Source organism: Equus quagga, chromosome 14 (assembly GCF_021613505.1).
Source record: "Equus quagga isolate Etosha38 chromosome 14, UCLA_HA_Equagga_1.0, whole genome shotgun sequence".
NCBI classification, from domain to species: domain Eukaryota; kingdom Metazoa; phylum Chordata; class Mammalia; order Perissodactyla; family Equidae; genus Equus; species Equus quagga.
The window spans coordinates 18,602,374-18,618,459 of record NC_060280.1 but is presented as its reverse complement, the minus strand read 5'-3'; the positions used below and the strand labels follow the sequence as shown (position 1 = coordinate 18,618,459).

General features: G+C 43.1%; 1 protein-coding gene across 5 annotated transcripts in view; it reads right to left on the bottom strand.

Moving 5' to 3' along the window:
• The window catches only part of IRAG1 (inositol 1,4,5-triphosphate receptor associated 1), a 119,751-nt gene that overhangs the window by 34,770 nt on the left and 68,895 nt on the right, over nt 1-16,086 (bottom strand). For all 5 annotated transcript variants that reach the window (XM_046686074.1, XM_046686076.1, XM_046686078.1 and 2 more), the window contains 2 exons: nt 15,609-15,687; nt 3,530-3,653 (listed from right to left, as the gene is read on the bottom strand). In XM_046686074.1, the coding sequence (XP_046542030.1) occupies nt 3,530-3,653; nt 15,609-15,687 (203 nt within the window). The remainder of the gene's footprint in view (nt 1-3,529; nt 3,654-15,608; nt 15,688-16,086) is intronic.

Genomic DNA, 16,086 nt, shown 5'->3' with positions numbered 1-16,086 from the left:
CTGCCAAAGTGTCATTCCAAAGTGGCTGCACCATTTTACTGAGGATTCCAATTCCTTCACATCCTCACCAACACTTGTTATTGTCCACCGTTGTTTTTTTTTTTTTTGGTGAGGAAGTTTGGCCCTGAGCTAATATCTGTTGCCAATCTTCCTCTTTTTGCTTGAGGAAGATTGTTGCTGAGCTAACATCTGTGCCAAGCTTCCTCTCTCTTGTATGTGGGATGCTGCCACAGAATGGCTTGATGCGTGCTGTGTAAGTCTGCACCCGGGATCTGAACCTGTGAACCCCAGGCTGCCAAAGCTGAGCACGTGAACTTAACCATTATGTCACAGGGCTGGCCCCTGTTCATCTTTTTTACTATAACCATTCCTGTGGATGTGAAGCGGTATCTCATGACAGTTTTGATTTGCATTTCCCTAATGACTCATGACGTTGAGTATCTTTTCATGAGCTTATTGACCTCTCATACATATTCTTTGAAGAAATGTCTACTTAAATCCTTTGCCCACTAAAAAAAATTAGTTACCTTTTTATTGAGTTACAAGAGTTCTTTATATATTCTGGAAACAAGTCCCTTATCAGATACCTGATTTGCACATATTTTCTCCTATTCTGTGGGTTGTCTTCTCACTTTCTTGATTGTATTGATTGCACCATAAAGTTTTAAATTTTGATGAAATACCATTAATTTGTTTTTCTCTTGTTGCTTGTGCTTTGGGTGTCATATCTAAGAAACCACAGACTAACCCAAGGTCATGGAGATTTGCTCCTATATTTTCTTCTAACAGTTTTATAGCATTAGCCCTTACATGTAGGCCTGTGATCCATTTTGAGTTAATTTTTGTGTATTGTGTGAGTTAGGGGTCCAATTTACTCTTTTCATGTGGCTGTCCAGTCATTCCAGCACATTTGTTGAAATCATTGACCTTTTTGTCTGAAAATCTCTTCACCAAAATCTTTGCCTGGATGGCTTCTTTTTGTCATTTGTTTGTCTCGGATTAATTACTACTTGACCTCAGAGGCCTTCCTTCACACTCCACCCAGTGTTCCGTTCCCATGTTATTCTGTACATGTGCCTATTTCAAGGTCATTCTAGCAGCTTTGCTGTCTGAAATCATTCATTTGGTTACTTGAATATTATTTGTCTCTGCCCCTAGAATTTAAGCGCCATGAGAACAGGGACTGTGTCTGCTTGTCCTCCATTCTAAGGTCTGGCACAGAACAGGCACTCAATGAATATTTCTTGATTAAATGCCTGTTTATTGCTCCTGTTGGTGCTTGAGCTCGGCTACCTCACCCAGTGACATCTCCTCTTTGCACTCTTGTTAAACAGCCACTGACCATGTCCCTAATTTGGGTTCTAGATCTGGTTTTTCCATTGAACCCATTCAACTTGCTGACCCTATGAGCTCCTTTTCAGTATGGTCTGATCCCGATTTATACAGTCCACATAGAACATGAAACCAACTTCTTCCTCATACTCAAACTCAAGTGTAGGCCTGCCTCGTGGCATAGTGCTTAAGTTTGTGCACTCCGCTTAGGTGGCCCAGGGTTCCCCAGTTTGGATCCCGGGCATGGACCTAGCACCACTCATCAAGTGATGCTGTGGTGGTGACCCGCATATCAGAACTAGAAGGACCTACAACTGGGACATACAACTATGTACTGGGGCTTTGGGGAAGAAAATAAAGAAGAGGAAGATTGGCAATGGATGTTAGCTCAGGGCCAATCTTTCTCACCAAAAAAACCATACCTTTAAAAAAAAAAACCTCAAATGTAATCCTCCCACATTTTGCTGGGGAAAGGAATCTTGAAGCTCTGGCTTTCTTCTGTTGGATGATATCTTAGACAATTTGTCCATCTACCCCAAGCCCCAAACCAGGGCTAGAGGGTTTGGAGCCCAACCAGCGGCCTAAGTTGAAAATAGCCTCTATTGAGGCGAGGAGCAGGGAGGCTGGTTTGGTGGTTGGAGCAGGGAGGTTGGGGATAGGCAGTGTGGCCATTGACACACGCATGAGAGCCACTGGCCTCAAGCTGAGAGCCTGGGCCTCATGCTTCAGAAGCTGATCTTATTCATTGACCATGCAGGTCCATGCAGGCCTAGTCTGGCCTCATGGTTGGCAGCTACAGCTGTTCACTTACTTATGGAAGATAGAACAGCTCAGTCTCCCTCTGCTGGGGAAGCTGGGGGAATCTAATTAGCTGGAGATGCTCCCTAATCATACTAATTAACTTCAACTTCACTGAGGAAAACTAAGCTCCTCACACTTGTGATCAGCCTCGCCCTTGCAGGCTGAAGAGCACCGATGATCGTTTTGGTATCTGTGACAGGCCCCTGGGATAGACAGAAGCATTAGGTCTGGAATCAGTCCACCCTGAGTTCAGTTCCTGACTCTGCTGCTTGCCAGCATGTTGCTTTGCTTCTCTCTTCCCTCACTGAAGACAAACAAAATAAAATCTTCCTTTGCTGTCTCCCTGGTTGTCACAAACACCAAAAGACACACAGCACGTCAACATCTCTGTAACCGGCCATGCACTTGGGGAGCTTCTCCTTCGGTTTCCTGCCTCTGGACCCCCTCTCTGCCTTCCACCAGGTGAACTGGTGCAGCTCACGCCCTCTCCAGCTGTGCATGCAGCCTGCTCTGACTTGTTCCCAGCACTTTTCCTGATGTGGGTTTAGTCACTAGGTCTCCTGAGTATTGCCCTGATGACTGTCTGTTTTAGGTGATTACAGTTTGAAATTTGAACATATCACACCCATTGGGCAAAACTTGTTTTCTTTTCATATTTATCCCAAATCAGGGAGCTCTGTGGGGCCTGATGCTCCTAGGGGCCTTTCCCCTGCAACAGTTTAGTCTCTGGGTTGCTGGGCTTGGCAGGAGCACCATCTGCAGGGACCCAGCCAATCCCCTATTGCTAGCTGGTAGCCTCTCTTCTCTCCCTTATACTCCCCACTGTTCACTTTTCAGTCCAGTTATCAATGGCCTGTCACGTGCTGATCTGGTCCTAAGTCCTTGCTCGACACCGTCTCCTTCAGCTAGCGCAGCAGCCCACCAATCACAGAGTACCTATGACCCCAGTTGTAAAGGTGAGGAGGCTGAGACTTGGGAAGCAAAGTCGCTTTCTCCCCATGTGTGGAAGAACCTGGTAGGTTTTCCAAGCCATCCTTCTTCATGTGGTTCCAAACGTTCCACATCTCTAGCTACACAGATACCAGACCTGGAGTCTCCCAGGTATAGCTTAATGGTGGATCCAGGATTGAAAACATGCCTCCTGGCCCAAACCCCACCACCCTCTGCTACCCTGAGCCTCTGGTGACCCTCACGCCCGCCTATGACCCCCGCCTGCTCTCTGAGTTGGAACTACCCCACCTGGCCCTTTCTTATTCTTTTTGTTTTGAATGTATTAGCCCTGGCTGGACCGTTGGACTTTGACCCTTCCAAGGCTGGTGCTCCTCTGTGAGCTTTCTAGAATCTAACCCAGGGCCCACCCAATACAGGGTCTTCTGCAACTCATGCCTGATTTTACCTTCCAGGGAGAGACTTGTGGACCCGCAGCTTTCGCAGCAGCATGTCAGAAATATTGGGCATGACCTCCAAGCCACTCTTTGTCTCTTCTTCCTCAGTAGCTGGGGAGAGTTCAGAAGGGAGCCCTGGAAAAAAAAAGTGCTTGACTTATAAAATGTCTGTTTGAAATCATAGTAGTACTCTTGGCAACTGGCTTCAGGGCATAAGGAAGAGCTTTAACATTTGTAAGAACCTAGTTATATGCCTGGGGCTTTATAATTGTTGTTTTATCCTCACAATGACCCAATGAGCTAGAACTTTATCATCTTGTTTTACAGGTGGGTAAACCAAGACTCAGCAAGGTTAATAACTTGCATAAGGTCATGGAACTTGTAAATGGCATAGACAGACTTCAACCGAATTCTATCTTCTCAAAATTCTGTGTTCTTCCCATTGCTCCCCACAGTAGCAAGCAGGCTCTCGTGTCTGGGGTCTGAGGTTGGTTTCTGGCAACTAGAAGCTGATTGGCTCTTTGGCTATAATGTTTAGAAAAGTCCTCTCTCTTTGGCAGGCTTCTCAAGAGGGCTGTTGCCCAATTATTCTTCCTCAAATGAATTCAACAATCCCATCATCTGTGTCTGGCTGCTTATTTCAATGAACCCATCCCTGGGGCGCCAGAGGAGCCCATCGCCTCATTTGGAAGTGATGAGTCCGTCTCAGTGGTTTTTTTTTTTTAATGAAGCAGATTTTCCATTAGCTATGACCATCGCTCTGCTAGAAATCAGCATCTGGTTCCATATCTCCATAGATAGGAATAGAAACAGGGTAAAGCTAAGGTAGTTAGATAGATGCCTCCTACTCAACAGAACCAATGAAAAGCCTTTCGTTATCTCCTGAAACTATTTTGGGTCTGTGCTCTGAAGGCAGAAAGAACAAACCACATACTCTGTTTCCCATAAATCTTTCTCCTATTTGAAGGCAGCTCTTGGCACCTCTCCAAAGCTTCCCATCTCCAGGCTCTAGCCCTGTTTTCCCGACTGCTGGTCATGGCCCACTATGGCCATGGCCTCTAGATCTCATCGCCTGCTTGCATGCCTTCTGGTTGTTGCTGTTCCAGAGGCCCTGATGTGCTCTAACAAGCTCTTAGCTAAGGAGGACACTGGCAAATGTCCCTGGCATTGATGTTTGTTATTCATGCAGCACAGACTTGCTGTGCCTTACCATGGGCTCACAGTACATTTAGCCTCATATCTCTTTCACTTAAGCCAAATCGGTCATCTTCATCCCATGCAATGGTTACTTTCCATTTGCATGCAGGACTTTATGGTTATGCATGCTTTACCATCTCTCATGGGTTTTGACCCAGCAGATTTCCAACCTGCTCAATCATTTTCCAGAATTGTAGGCTAGGCCAGAGTTCAGGACTATAGGCACAGTTGTGGTAGCCATGCAAATGGAGCTAAGATTGGGAGTCACGTGAATGAGAAGCCTCACCCTGAGAGCTCATGCAGAGAGAAGAAGAGGTATAGTTTGACTCAAGGTAAGGAAACATTGAACACTTTGAGCTTTCTAATAACAGAACAGCGTTCATGAGTTTCCAGGTACTCAAGGTATCCCAGCAAACCCCAGAGGGCCATGCGTCAGGGATGGGGCAGTCAGTCATCCTTCTTTGGATATAAGATTGGGCCGGATGTTCTCTTAGTTACCTGTCACCTCTTGGGTTCTATCCTGGTATTTATTGCTCTCTGACATTTCCGTGTGACAGATGGGAAACCTTGTGGGGCCTCCGGCCTCACTCCACCTTTGTGTATCTACACTGCACCCAGCAGAGAGAGAATTAAGCAGTGGGATCCTGAGAAATCTATAGGATTGACTGAACCAGCTGAGATCTAATAATCAACTAAAAGTGATACCAGGGGATTTTGCCTAGAAAAGTCCCCTAGGTTGTGCAATGTACCCCCCACTCCCCGCCAAAAGCAACTAGTTAGGGCTTCTAGCCCTGCTAACCTGGCTCTCTGAAGAGTGACCCCAGAACGGGTGGATCCCAGAACTGGCCATCCTCCTCCTCAACTCAACCAGACTAACAATAACAATAAAAAATTTTAAAACCAACCAAAAATATACCAGCAACTCTCAAATACAGGAAAAGGTAAGAATCTTTAAAAGTAATGGCCAAAGAAAGACAGAACTTACTAGAAACAAATGTAGAGCTCCCACCCTTGATAACCCTTTCTTCTTCCCTCAAAGAATCAGTACCGAGAGGAAGATGCAAAAGGAAAAAATCTGACCAAGAGTGCAAAACCACAGAATGGGAAGGAAGTGGACTGAGCAGTGACCAGGCAGCCTGTGCAGGAGATTCAGAAAGTTTGTCTGCAGCAGAAGGATCTCTATTCCACCATAACAATCCTCCAGCAAGAGAAGGGGCCCCTGCTGCTGTTGGCTTTTCTTACTGAGGAGGAGAGGAGAGGAAAGTCAGAATGATTGCCCAGTATTATACCACAGCTGATTACTTCGGTCAACATGGAGGGATTTACCAGAACGGAAGACGAGAGAGAAAGTAAATAAAATAAGCCCCTGTGATGGAGTGAGTGGTGGGAGACACGTGGAAAGCCCCAACTGAAGCTGTCCCTCCCTCTTATGAGATATGGCATAGTGGCCAAAATCCTTGGATTTTTGTCTACCTTTTCCTTCCTGTCACTGGCAGGGCGGTAAGAGTAGCTGCTGGGAATAGTTGAGTCAAATCTGGAAAATAAACATCTGGGCATACTGTCTCTACAATTCTACCCTGAATGGGTGAAATAATCCATAACTTACTACTACCCACCCACAGGAATAAGATATGCCCCTACTTTGGTGTAATAAACTCAAGTGTTGGACTATGAACAAAATTATCTAAAAAGAGCAGAAACCAATCCGACAAACACCACTACCCACAGCTCCATCTGAACTTCCCCTTTCCCCACCACCCAAGCAGTAACAAGGCAGGCACAAAATACTCAGACCTTGACTAAGTGCCAGAGGAGGACAGACATCTCAGGTTAGGTAAGAAGGAGTCCGTGAAAATTGGCCTACACAATAATCTAGGTAAGGAGAAAATCCAGGTAGAAATGTCTGCATCAAAAAGAAAAAACATAAAAACAAATGACATGGCAACTACACAAAAATATTATCGTCAGAAGAGGAAGGAAAGAAGGAAGGAGATATAAAGGACAGGAGAAAGGAAACATGCAGGAGACAGATGTCAGGATGGAAACAAAGATACAGGAAACACAGCAAAAATGCATTTTTGTGCAAAATGTATACCACAACTGCTTTGACTCAGGAAGAAATTAGAACTTGAAGAAAATGAAAATAGGAAATCCGAGGTGAGATGAGAAGATCATACACAGATTGAAGAGGAGAACAATTTAAGGAAATAAATTGGAGACCAAAATAGCAGACCTCAGTGAGAAATTATAAAAATATAGAACTAACCAGTATGTTGGAAATATGAAGGAATAAAACAGATACACCCTCAAACTAAATTAGTAAGGAGGGTGGGGAAGGTTGAGATGAGTAAATGAGCATGGTGAAGGAAAGAAAGATTGAAGTCTTCGGAGATGGAATAATGACCCACCACTGAGACACTGATGAGAAATCTACAGATTATGGTGTCTCTGAAGTAGTGAACAAAACAACAAAGAACAAATTTAAAGACATAATAGAAGAAAAATTCTCCTCAATTGAAGGAAAAGGTGAACTTGCAGATTGAAAGAGCACACTAGGCTTAGAAAAAATACATATATGTGTATAAAGGAATGATTTCCCAACTACCCGCACAGAAGGAGTCAGCCATCTACAGGGAATGGTAAGGGTTGAGGGATGCTGGAAACCAGCTGGTCTCAGATTTCTCAACAACGCTGAATACACTGTAGCATCTACAAAGTTCTGAGGGAAAGAGTCACCCAGAATTTATAACCACCCAAGTTGTCCTTCAAGACTAAAGATAACATTTTCAAACATGCTAGAATTCAGGGAACATAGCACCTCTGAGCCCCTCTAGGAAAACTATTGGATAATGAAATCCAGCTAAACAAAACATAACTCAAAATAATAAACTTGGGAATGGTGAGCCGTAGTAGAGGGACTAGTGGTGAGCACTAAGTCCTTTTACATATAAGTTTAAGGCTAAACAGCCATGGAAGTTATGATTACAGAATAGAATGTAAATACTGTAACCTTAACAATAGAAAAAGAATACTTTATGATTTGTAGAGGTGGAGATGGAAAGGTAAGAAGAAATGTGAAGGTGGGAAGAAATGCTGCCATTCTCATCTTCTCCTGCGAGAAGTCAGTAACCCAAATTTGAAACGTGTAAAAACAGTAGCTCAGTGCCTCCAAATCCTTAATGCATTTCATAATATACATTTTAAACACCAATCTCTTTTTTTTGGAGGAAGCAATTACCAAAATTCAGCAGGTCCTACAGTTTCACTTCACTTTAATTCAAGTTCAATTAAATTTCAATACTTTTTATTTCAAAAAAGTGCATCTAGCAGTCCAGCATAATCTCCCCTCCCTCCCTCTCTCCTCCCGTGTTTGTGTGGAATGGGATACTTGGTGTGAGCTGTTTGTACTTTCTTCTTTGTACTTTTCACTATTAATTAAATTTTTTGGTAATGAACGAGCTATTTTTAACAAAAGCAGTAAAATTATTTTTAAAATATCTGCTTGTACCAGCTCATTCCAATGAAAGCATTTGTTTCTGGCAACCTCAGGATCTTGGAAAAGTAACTTTGGGGGCTTCTGGTTAAAGATGCTCTGAGCCCCAGGATTACCCCATAAAGGCCAAAGCTACTGGTTGGGGATAAACTTTCTTCAGATAGATCTTCTCAGAGAGGCCTTTTCCCTACCTGAGGCTGAGGGCTCTGAGCCCAGACTGGGGGTGTCTGGAAGGACAGCCCACTCAGTGCACATCTCTACCTCTGCCCACACCTCTCCCAACATCCAGGTCCAAAAGCCCACCCACTTCCTAGACATTGCCACCTGGATCAGGATAATAAAAACTATTTCAACAGCCACCATTTTTGAATGTCAGCCATGCATTAGACACACTCTCTCATTCATTTCTTACAACAGCCTTGCAAAGTAGATATTGCTAAGTTCATTTTCTGGGGAAACTGTGAACCAGGAAACTGAGGCTCTGCTCAGTTAAATAGATTCCCCAGGGTCCCAGCAAGGTAGTGGTAGAGATGGGATGCAAAACCAGGTCTGTCAGACTGTGGCGTCCAGCTGATCCCCACAGGCTTTCAACATGTCCAAACCCAAGCTCACTGTCTTCCTTCTCAAGTGAGCTCCTCCTCTGTGCTCCCAATCTTGGTGAACGGCACCATCGCCCCCTTGGCCATGCAGACAGACACCTGGCGGTCTTCCTGGTCTCCCCCTCCACCCCATCCCCTCACCAAGTCCTGCCAAGCTGACCTCCAAATAGCTCTCAGACCTGTCCTCCCCACATGCCCGCCTGTCCATCTCTGTCTACAGCCTCATTCCCTCTCACCAGGCTATTTCCGTACCCCCTTACCTAGTCTCCCTGCCTCCAGCCTCTCTCGTTTCAGGCCAGCTTTCATAATCTGTCCAGAAGATTATTCTCAAGCTCAGTTTTGATCCTGATCCTTCCTTACCTGAAGGCTTCTCTGGCTTTCCAAGAGTCCTGAATGAAGTTCAAACTCATTAAGTGGCCCTCACAGTCTTCACTCTCCCTGATCCCCACCCACACTTCACCCTTGTCGCCCATCCCTCTGGGGCACATGGCCCATACTTGGTTCACACGGGATTCCTTCTGTTCTGGAACATGCCAAGTGCTAGAATATACCTGCATGCCTTTGCTCCTGCTGTTCCCTCTGCCTGGGATACCCTTCTTTTCCTCAGCTCAAGGCTGCTTTTCCTGGAAACCTGTCCTGACTCACTCACCACTACTGAGCTGCCTGCCTATTCCTCCACGTTCCTAGGTACTTCAGGTTCTTAACGACTTAACGAGATGTATTGTAGTGACGTTGCCTACCCTTGTGCTTCCTCTCCTAGAAGGTCAGGGTGAGCTCATTCGTTTATTCACTGCTTATTGAGTGCCTGCTGTGCCCCAGGCAATGGACTCGGAGCTAGGGATACAATGCTGAGCAAAATGGACATGCCACTGTCCTCTGGGAGTTTATTATCTGGAGCACAGAGATTAATTAGAGAAACACTCAAACATCCCATTTCATTCTGTGACAGATTTTATAAAGGAGAAGAAGTTGGAGGTGCTGGAAAACTTTTCCTTAGAAAAGTAACCTTTGAGCAGATATCTAAAGACTGAATGGGAGTGCATTAGGCAAAGAGAAAGAGGAAGAACATTCTAGGTAGAGGGAATATGTGCCGAGCCTAAGAAGGAGGAAGGAGTTGCTAAAGAAAGGCCACCATGTTGAAAGTGAGGGGAGAGTGGCTAGAAGATGCTGGGGAGGCGAACAGAGTTAACCTCACAGGGCCTTGTAGGTCCTACCAAGGATTCTAGTGCTTATCCTAAGAGCAGAATGAAACCTCTGGAGATGCTGAGCCAGCTCTCTATTTCAGAGATTCCTCTGGCTGTGTGTGGACAGTGGATTGAGCTCTGTGAAGGGGTCAGGAGTGCAGGCAGAGGGACAAGATAGGAGGCTGTTGAAATAGCTGAGGGGACTTGGATAATGATGGCTGGGATGAGGCCACCTCCTTGATCACAGAGCTGGAGACTTTTTCATCTCTGCGTCCCCAGCGTGCAGCCTAGGAACTGGCCCACAGGCAGCCTCACATCTTTGGCTTGAAATGACCCACAAGTGATCAAGACCCAAACATCCTACAAATGGTCCTTGTGAAGAGAACTGGTTGGACTGTTGGAGAGACCAGATGCAGCAGGGAAAAGAGCCTCCCAGTCCTCAGAAACTGAAGGCGAGCCAACGTTCTTAAGACTCCAGAATGTTCTGATAAGGATCTTCCCCATCTCCCAAAGGAACAGCCAACAATCATCACAAGAGGCGAGTTTTCCCCATGAGCTCACACGCAGGGTTGTATTCAGAGCCTGTTAAAGGGCCAGCCTCTCCCACTCCCAGTGAGGGCTCCCCAAACTTTTTGTCCTGGATACAGGAGAGTACGAGGCTCTTTGATGGGGCTTTTAGAATGTAGGAAAAGGATGTCACAACTCTACAGATAATCAGTCAAACACATACGCAGAGTACAACATCCCACTTAGCTGTCACGATAGAGTTCTACAAACTCAATGATAGAATTAAAATGTGTGCCAGGTTCCCGCTGGAATAAAGACCAGTATCACATAAAAACATTACATCAGCTCAGTGAAGAAGGTACTATTATCATCCCCATGTTATAGATGAGCAAACTGAGCATCCAGAGACTAAGAACTTGCCCCAGGCTATGCAGGTCAGTGGTGAAGCTTGAACTCTTAACCACTCAGATCCTGGAAATGAGAGAAAATGGGAGGGAGGGTGCATTTACTGAACAACCCCCCATGGTTAATTTTCTTTTTAAAAATTGATGTTTATAGGAGGCAAGTTCATTAATCTGATAATCTTACTTCAAGATCCTTCTTGTTCCCTATTAGTTTTGGATAGCGGAGTGTTGCTGGAGGTAGTGGATGTCTAAATTGGGTTTTTTTGGTAAGTTAATCTGGGAGTATGTATATATATTTAAATGTAAATACCTTTGATCAAGCGATTTTACTTCTAAGACACAATCCCATGAAAAAACATATGCATTTCTATAAAGATACATCTAGGAGAATATTTATGATAACATTCTTTAGAGAAAAAGTAGAAACAGCCTAAATATTAACAAATAAGAGATGGGTGAAACTATGTAGTTTCTCATACCATGGAATACTACAAAGCCGTTAAAAAATAAAAATTCCATATGCATTAAATAAGAAAGTAAAGTATATTGTTATGTAAAAATGACAATCTAACAGAGGCACCTGGTCATCCACCAAAATCTGTCCTCCCCTCCTTCAATGTGAATAGAGTTTAATCTGGGCACGTGGCCTGTGGCCCACTAGTGATGAGATTCCCCAGCTTCCCTTGCTGCTAGGTATGGCCACACAACTAGGTCATCACCAAGGATACAGGAGCTTAAAAGATGTATGCAACTCCCACCCTACTTATTTAAAGAAATGCCTGCTCTTGATTTCCACTCTTTCTTTTTTCCACAAACCAGGATACGGATTTGCCCATGATCCAGCTCCGACCACGCAGACAAGTATAACACCTCAGGGGGTGGCAAAATGATGACAGAGAAGAAACCAGGATCCCTGAATGATCACCTAGAGCAGAGTCACCTGCTGACCTGCCAGCTCAACTTGAGATTGTTACTCAAGTGTGAAACAATCTTCTCTCGCCCATAGGCTGTCACGCTTTGGCGCCTCTATGTCATAGCAACTTAGATTTTATCATCTCAACTAATGCAGGAAGTTTGCAGAATACTTTAAAAGACATATTGATATATAGAATTTGATAGTACATATAAAAGAAAATACACCGTGACCAAATGAGTTTTATTCCAGGACCACAAGGGTTTATTTCTATATAGGGAAAATTATTAACTAATATATTAAATGATGTAATATACATTATTCTTTCAATAGACATCCAAAGCAATTTGATAAAATTCAACACAGATCTTGAAACTCGGAAGAGAATATTTCCTTAAAATAAAAATATAAAATATAAAATTTCATGTTAATATACTTTTATATTTTATATTTTGTTACATATTATATCTTTTTCTATTTTGTAATCATATAAATATAAATATAAAATGATAAAGAATTAAAGTACTGCATCTATTTAATAATCAGACACAATGTGATCCTTGAAAGAAAAAAACACAAAGAACAATTCAGTTAAAAACAGGTACAAGGTGAGTACTCTCCTTATCGCCATTTTCATACTAGAGAACGTGGCCAAAGTAATAAAACATATCCAGATACACAAGAGAAGTACACACACATACACAAGCACACAACTAAGATAAATAGTGAATTTGATTAAATTAAGAAACAGCTTGTAAATTTGAAAAAGAAAGACATTCTGCAAAATGGTCAAGAGCCCTTGGAGTTAGACACAACCAGGTTCCAATCCTGGCTTCAACAATTAATAACCCTGTGAACTTAACCTTCCCGAGCCTCATTTGTAATTTGAGTATAATGTTATAATTTCCTCATTTGTAAAATAGGTATAATATGGTCCATCTTCCAGGGTTGTTGTGAGCATTAAATGGAATATTGTCAAATGCCTAGCCCAGTACCGGGGACAAAGCAATCCCTCCAGTTACAGTAATCATGCTAGTTGATCACTATAGTAATCGCTTTACCATTTGTTAACAGTACCATTACACAAGAAACACATATAATACTAAGCAGTGTTTGTCTATGCTACTAATTGTCAGCTAGAAAAATCTAGCGAAAAACAATCTTTTTCATAAATAATCAAAAATATAAATCATGTAGAATGGGCCCCAATAAGAACTAAGGGAGACCTGTACAAAGAACCTTAAATATTCTAGAGGAAAAAGAAAGGAATATCTAAGTTAATAGAGGAACAAACCATGTGCCTGAATGAGAACTAAATGCCTGCAAATTAAATAATTTAAAAACCTATAAACTGTAAAACAAACAAAGCTAGGACAGTTCTTCTGAATCCGATGTGTAGCTTGAGAGCAATCACAATTAAAATGTTGTGTGAAATGGTCTAAATTTCACTTAGAGAAAGAGGTAGGTGAGAGGCAAACCGGAAAGGACCCGGAATCCTTGAATCGTAGGTTCGAGTTAAGGGACTTCCGAGGTCATCCAGTCCCGGGGGACAGAGACCCGCAGAGGCTGAGGAACGTGTTTAGAGACTCTGCTAACTGGTGTCGGCGCTGGGACACAGACTCACAGCTCCCAACTGCTCATCCTGTGGTTTTCCACTATTTTGCACTGAATCTTTGTATCTAAAATATAATGAATATTCTGAAAAAGAAGAGTGATGAGAGAGAAGTGACCTCGCTGCCTGCTAGAGCATGCTATAAGGCACAAGTAATGAAAATGGTGAGCAGAATAAGACAGACTCACGGGCCCAGAAGGAGTCTTTGGTTTGTATCAAAAAGAATGGAGCAGATGATTTTCTAAGCCACAAAACAACGAGAAATAAACACTATGAAAATATTATTGCGGTAATAGGATCTTAAATCTTCAAATCCCTGTATCTTAAAAGAAATTTCAAGAGGTATTAGCAAAATAAATCAAAGTATAGATAAACTGGTAGAAAATAGAGTTGCTATCCCAATTCAAGAGAAGTAATATTTTTATAATGATTGAAATAATGAAAGACTTCTTGAAGGAAAAGATAGCTAAAAGTGCTTATGTAAAAACTTTATGATTTCTCTAAGATAACACAAAACTTGTTAGAAAACAAAAACTGATACAAAGTATGGAGAAAAATGCTGCCAATGAAGGGTTAATATCTACAGAGTTTACATATATTACCAATAATATAAACCAACAAAAAACCCAAGACCCAAATGGACACATGGGTGAAGAAATGAGTAGCTAATTCACCCAATAAGGAAAAGCAAATACATAAATATTTTAAAATTTTAAGTTTGAGCTTGGTTGCTAGCAAATTAATTGAAGTAATCATGAAATGGCATTTCACATTAATGATAATAATACACCATAATTGTTATTATTGTTGATTATCTGGTTCTTACTATATTCTGGCCAATAAGGAGCAAAAGCAAAGTCCAGTCCCTTGCTGGTAGCTCTTGGCAGAAAGACTCCTCCCCAGGTCTTTGCAGGTAGCATTGTGCATTGAAAGCAATTTGGTAAATGCAAATATTTATACACTTTGACTCAGTAAATCTCAAGCCTGAGAATTTATCCCAAGGCAGAGAATTAAAGGAAGAAAGAAAAAAACTACAAGTACAAAGTTGTTTATAGTTGGGTTGTTAATCAGTTAAAAGAACTACAAACATCTCAAATATCCAACAATAGATACATTAACACAAAAGGATACTGTGTACTGATTCGATGATAAATATGAGGACAAGTCAAAATATATGGAATAGTTATGAAATAACCTACGTTTAAAAAAAAGTAGAAACAAGAAGTTATATAGATACCATCAAATCAACTGTGAAAAAAGGAGAAATAGGGGTAAATACTAGACAGAATAAAAATTGTTGCTTTTTCAGAATTGATAGGATTGTGGGTGAAATTTTGAGATAAATCTTTTCCTAATGTTTTGAATCTGCTTTAATAAACAAATTAAAAATTAAAAGCAGAGAAGTATGTAATATTTTTTTCCCAAAGATTTCCTCTAAAGAAGGAATTTAAAAACATTGGAAATTTTGCTTCTGGGAATCCTCTTATTAATGTTGAATAGGTAGGTGTCAGTTACTAAGTGTGGGACCATAGGCTTCCAGCACGGTTGGTGGCCCCCTGGACTCGCCCACAACAGTCCTCAAGCAGAAGCTTCTACGCCGAGACTGACCACAGGTGGTGCGAGCCGTCACAAGGGGTGAGCCAGGAGACGGGGGTGAGGGAGGGGGGTACCCAAAGTCTTGATTTGGAAGATGAGGCTGGCAGGGTGGGTGGGTGGGGACTTGCACGCACTGGGAGGGAAGGGTTGGGTCTGGACTTTGTGGTGACAGCAGATTGGAAGCAAGAGATGACTCTGATGTCTTGAAAAGAGGAACTTATCTATTTGGGAGGCTTCCTGGGTGTGAGAGGAAAAGGAAAAGGAAGTGTCAAAAGTTCAGGCCTGGGTCACCCTTCAGACCCACGAGGTGCCAACAAGGCTCAGGAAGGGCTGGCCGGGTCTGGAAGGGGGGCTGGTTGGAGGGAGACAAGTTGAGGGGTTCTCTGAGTGGGCAGGAAACACGATCGGATTCACTCATTCATCTGCAAATATTTACCGTGAGCCTGCTTTAGGTCTGGCCCACACACCAGGACAAAGGCCCTGCCAGGAAGTCTAATGTTTACAGGTCACTCTCTGTGATCTGGCGAAGTGTATCCAGTGTATCCAGCCCTGGCCTGAAGACAGTGTGCCCCGGACCCCACCTACCTTTTTCCTGTTCAGCGGCTTCACTAAGTTCTGGAAGCTTGAGCCCCACTAAGTTCTGATTTCTTAGCAGGATGTGCTCCTTTTTAGGAAAAGAGAAAGACAACGCTTCAGATGACAACCTTAGGCTGAACTCTTCTCTTGATTTTGTCTACAGCTCTGTGACCACTCAGCCTCATGTAGGAGACAACAGGGGCAGCCTCAAAGGTGGGTGGACAGTCATGCCGTGGTGGCATCTGAGGGGCAGCCAGAAGACAGTTCCTCTCCCAGCCCATAAAGGTACTTGACGCTCCACCATTGCTGCCACATTCCTTGGGTTAAAACTGGCCTTGGCATGGCTGGCTTTTTAAATACGCCCGTGGGCCTCGGGGCCAATGAGCTGCTCAGCCACATGCGGCAGAGGGCTGTAGAGGGCTGGAGGACAAACAGAAGCAGAGCCCAGGGCTCTGGGGACAGGAAGGTCCCCTGGGTGTGAATGGAG